The following is a 4,579-nucleotide window of genomic DNA, read 5'->3' as shown; positions in this document are numbered from 1 at the left end:
TCTCGGTATTAGACAAGACCATTTATAATGTCTTTCCTGTAACACTCATTTGTAGTTATTTGCAACGTAGACAAAATCAGGTTGTTGTAGTCCTCAAGATTGTAGGGCGTTGGAGGCAAATTCAACTTGGCTTGTCAACCTAAAACTTGAGATTTTAATGTTACCTTTTTGGGACATACATTTCTCCATGTCGTCTATCATTTCTTTTTCATCCATCTATAGACTTTAGACCTTGTTTAGGATAACTCTCAACAAACTACAACTCTCAACAAACTACTATAATTTTTCAAACATAACGATATAATTAATTGGAATGAATGTTCATGTAAAATGTTGTTTGTAAGTCTACAACTATGTCACCATATCCAAGATGATAAAATCAAACAAATATACACAATTTTCTCTTTCAAAACACTTTAGATTTCAATACTTCTTTACTTGGAGACTCGATATACTAAACTTTCAATGTAATTATATATTATATATTAGACTCTAAGTTTAAATTATTTAAATCTAAATTTAGAGAATTCTAATTTTAGTTTTTTTTTAGAAAAATATATAAAAAAAGGGAATTAAATCGTAATAATGCCTATTCAAGTTAAAAAAAGTTGAATGTTTATCAAGTAAATATTACAAGATAAATTTAAGTCAAAAATCCATACTTTAAGGACTATTTAAAGATTTTCTTATGCACTTTTTTTTCTTTTCCAATTCTTATAGTTATCGAGAAATCTTTTGTTGAACCTCAAAGAAAACAAAAAATCTTCAAAATAGAAATAATTTATCTAAATTATCAATAAAATGTCCAAATATAGAAATGAAAATCGAAAAGATTTTGATTAAGATTTGGGTTGGGTTGAAGTATAATTAAAGACTTTCTAGGGGAGGGAAATAAAATATGGGGAGAAGAGACGACACCGTTTCTTGGGGGTGTGATAGCCGATTTTATTAATTGCAAGAAATTACCGAAATAAAGTCAATACTCATGTGCGGACGCGCTCACCCTATTAATTGTGGAGATTCATCGGACGGTCTTATATTAAAGATATGTCAAATTAGGAGCGGAGCCCACGATGCCAATGATTTTTTTTTTTTCTTTCTTCTTCTATTTTTCATTATTGATATTTTTGTCTTTGAAGTTGGACTCTGTCCAAACTCCGAACACAAGGTAAAGAGGAGACCCCTATGAAGTTGAGAGAGAGAGTCAACTTTTTGAAATCCAACCGCTCCAAACTCTTTATTAATTCCTCTTCTTCACCAAATCCAATAAATTTAAAATCCCATCTTCTTTTTCCGCCATTGTTCATTACCCAAATCATAGTTTTTTTCAGAAAAGGAAGGGAAAAAAAAGGTATTTACAGATTATCAATTTCGTCTTTTTCTTTTGTTTTCCTCTGTTTTTTCAGCTCGAGAGTCGTGTAATTTTCTCTCTGAACTTCTGCTATATTTCAATTTGTTTCTTCTTTTATATTTGAAGCTTCTTGATCCTGTTGTTGATTGTGTGTTCTGTTATTATTTGATTATCTTTGGGTTGGTTTCTCTTCTAATTTTAGCTCGTTTCTGTTCTTTGTTTTCTACGATTTCGCAGGAGGGATTATTCCTCTGTTTTGACTGTTTAGCAATATCTTGAGAAATTGAGTTTAATTTGTTTCCAATTGCCAAAACCCCATCTGGGTTTTCCCGTTTCGAGGGAATTCAATTATGGGGATTCAGAAAGATAGGGTGAGATTCAATGTTGGGGGTAGATTGTTCGAAACAACCGCTACAACTCTTGCGAATGCTGGCCGGAATTCTTTATTTGGGGCCCTTTTTGATGATAATTGGGATTTACAATCCCTTAATTCCGATGAATTCTTCATTGATCGGAACCCTGATTGCTTCGCCGTGCTACTTGATCTCTTACGCACCGGAGAGCTCTATATCCCGGCTAACATGCCGGAGAAACTCCTCTATCGGGAGGCTCTTTTCTACGGTCTGCAGGACCATTTCCGCTCTGCCAAATGGGGTCAATTCGACGGCAATAGATTGAAGCTTTCCCATTCTGCAACCGGCCAAGCCCCAGGAGACGGAACTGCCATCCGAGCCGGTCCCGATGGTGGTTGCTGCATTGCTCATGGCTCTATGGTTCATGTCTATGATTGGATGCTCGACGAACACCCTCCAATCAATCTTGATTATCAGCGAGTCAACGACGTGGGGTGGATCAATGCTGAGAATATCATGATCAGCGTTTGTGAGCGATTAGGCCGCGGCGACGGTGGAATGGGGATGTTCTGCAAGTCAACTGGCGAGCTTCGGCATAAGTTTCAAGTCAGTCATGACAATCAGGTAAAGAGTTGTACAGCCGGAGCTTTGAGTTTCAGTTCTGATTATAAAATCTTCTCTAGTTGTAAAGGTAGAAGCAATGAGTATGGGATTGGTGTTTGGGATCAAATGACAGGAAAACAAACAGATTTTTTCTATGAACCTGCAGGTTGGTCACTTGGGGATGCTGATAAACTCCAATGGTTGAATGGAACGAATTGCTTATTGGTTGCAACTCTATTTCCTAGAAAGGACAATTGCTACATTAGCCTATTGGATTTTAGGGAGAAGAAAATGGTATGGTCTTGGTCTGATATTGGAGCTCCATTGACGGTAGATGAAAAGAGAGTAAGAGATGCCATAGCCATGGAGGAAAACAATGCTATATGTGTAGTGAATGAGTATGAAGATTTGGGATTTTTGGATTTGAGAAGCAGCGGTGGAGGAAGCATAAGATGGAGCTCAAGAAGTAAGCTAATGAAGGGAAAAATGCCAGAAGAGCCATGCTACCCCAAGTTAGCATTACATGAAGGGCAGCTTTTCTCATCCATGAATGATTCTATATCAGTGTTGTGCGGACCTGACTGGGTTTTGACGTCTAGGCTTCGGCGAAGCGTTGGTGGTTCAATCTGCGACTTCTCCATTGGTGGGGATCGCCTTTTCGCACTCCATAGCGAGGAAAATGTTTTCGATATATGGGAGACACCACCTGCTCCTATAATTTCATCATTCAGTTAATGCTTTGCTTCTTTCTGATAAAAAAAATTGATTCGCCTTTTGTTGGCTGTTAGATTTGTAAGATAGATTAGTTGAAGAAAAATGAAGATGTATATAGCAGGACGTCTAAATCCCAGATCTTGGCTAACAAAACAAAACAAAACAGTGCGAGAGATTGAAATTTAGGTGCCATTGCCATTATTTGGAGGAAGATTTAGAGCAGAAAGTTTGTATGGGGTTTCCCACTACAACAGTATTAGGTAATCTCAATATTTCTTTTCATCTTTTTTCATCTCTTTCTATGAATTACAATGTCATTTTCTTAGACTAGACTTCAAATCTATAGTGAAAATATCTTAGTAATGTCATTCATTCAAATTAAAGCAATACTATTTCTTTGAACATACATGATAAGGTCAGAGAATATATGTAATGAGTTCATTTTCAAAAGTAAAAGCAAATGGTAGTTCTGATTTTCTTTTTCTTTTTATAAGAAAAAGACATTCTTATGCCACACTTCCCTGTCAAATTGTTAACTTTTTATAGTACATTTGCCACACCTTGATGGATCAATTTTTTCATCTAATTTTAAAGTTGTAGTGATGGAAAGAATGTAAAGCACAATTTCTTTCACCAAATTAAGAAATCAATTGAATTAAATTAAAAAAATCTCACAAAGCCAACATAAATCTGAATTAGTGTCATGAGCCTAGTATACACACACATAATACTAACAAGAGTTTGAAAAGAGATGAGATCAAATTTATGAAACAAAGAACATAAGCTTGCGAGAGCAAGACTAGACCTAAAAGCACACAAGCAAGAGATGGCAAAGAAAAAAAAGAAAAACAAAGTGGAGAGCAAGATCAGTGTGTATTTGAGTAAAAAGAAAAGTTTATAAAAAGAAACCTATAATTTATAACTTATAACCTTATGTTCACAAAATTTAAAAAACTTGAAAATCCCACTATTTATATTAGATAGAACTCTACAATAATGGAAAAAGAACGATTCAATATATGAAAATTCATTGTGCAAGCGCTCGTTTTACCAAGACAACAATCTGCCTGCTATGATAGCAGATATGTATTAAACATACGATGTACTTAAAAACTGACTAAATTTGATCGTTTAAAAATTAGATATATAAACTTTCAATTTTGTGTTTAATAGTTTCTTAACTTTGGATCTTGTATCTAGAAGATGTCTAGTATATATAAATATTAACAACAAAATTGAAACTTTAGGGCCCGTTTGGGGTTAGGGTTGGGACTGTAGGCTTAGGTTAGCCCAACCCTAACCCCCGTTTGGGCCCAAGGTTAAGGAAACCCTAGTTTTAGGGTTTCCTTAACCCGTTTTCGTCTGCCCCTTCCAACGCCGATTCGCGTCTTCCCCCGTTTTCGTTAATCTGGTTTCGTCGTTCCCCTCAATCTGTGTTCCATTTTCACGTTGAAACCGATTTCAATCTTCTCCTCAACCCTTCTTCATCGAAATTTTTTTCGTTTTTCTCTTCTTTCTGTCATCTCCCTCAACAAATCGACTTCGTTTTGTTTCGTTT

At 35.6% G+C, this 4,579-nt stretch overlaps 1 protein-coding gene across 1 annotated transcript; it reads left to right on the top strand.

Moving 5' to 3' along the window:
* Positions 1 to 1,131: 1,131 nt before the first annotated feature.
* LOC103487351 (BTB/POZ domain-containing protein At2g24240) lies at positions 1,132 to 3,313 on the top strand. Its single transcript, XM_051081548.1, has 2 exons — positions 1,132 to 1,351; positions 1,589 to 3,313. The coding sequence occupies exon 2, from the start codon at positions 1,702 to 1,704 to the stop codon at positions 3,040 to 3,042; it is 1,341 nt and encodes a 446-aa protein (XP_050937505.1). The 5' UTR covers positions 1,132 to 1,351; positions 1,589 to 1,701; the 3' UTR covers positions 3,043 to 3,313.
* The last annotated feature ends 1,266 nt before the right edge of the window (positions 3,314 to 4,579 follow it).

This window comes from Cucumis melo, chromosome 2 (genome assembly GCF_025177605.1).
Source record: "Cucumis melo cultivar AY chromosome 2, USDA_Cmelo_AY_1.0, whole genome shotgun sequence".
In the NCBI taxonomy this organism is placed as follows: domain Eukaryota; kingdom Viridiplantae; phylum Streptophyta; class Magnoliopsida; order Cucurbitales; family Cucurbitaceae; genus Cucumis; species Cucumis melo.
This window is presented reverse-complemented; position numbering and strand designations above follow the sequence as displayed.

Coding starts and splice junctions, on each gene's coding strand:
- LOC103487351 (XM_051081548.1), top strand. CDS start 1,702: ATGGGGATTCAGAAAGATAGGGTGAGATTCAATGTTGGGGGTAGATTG.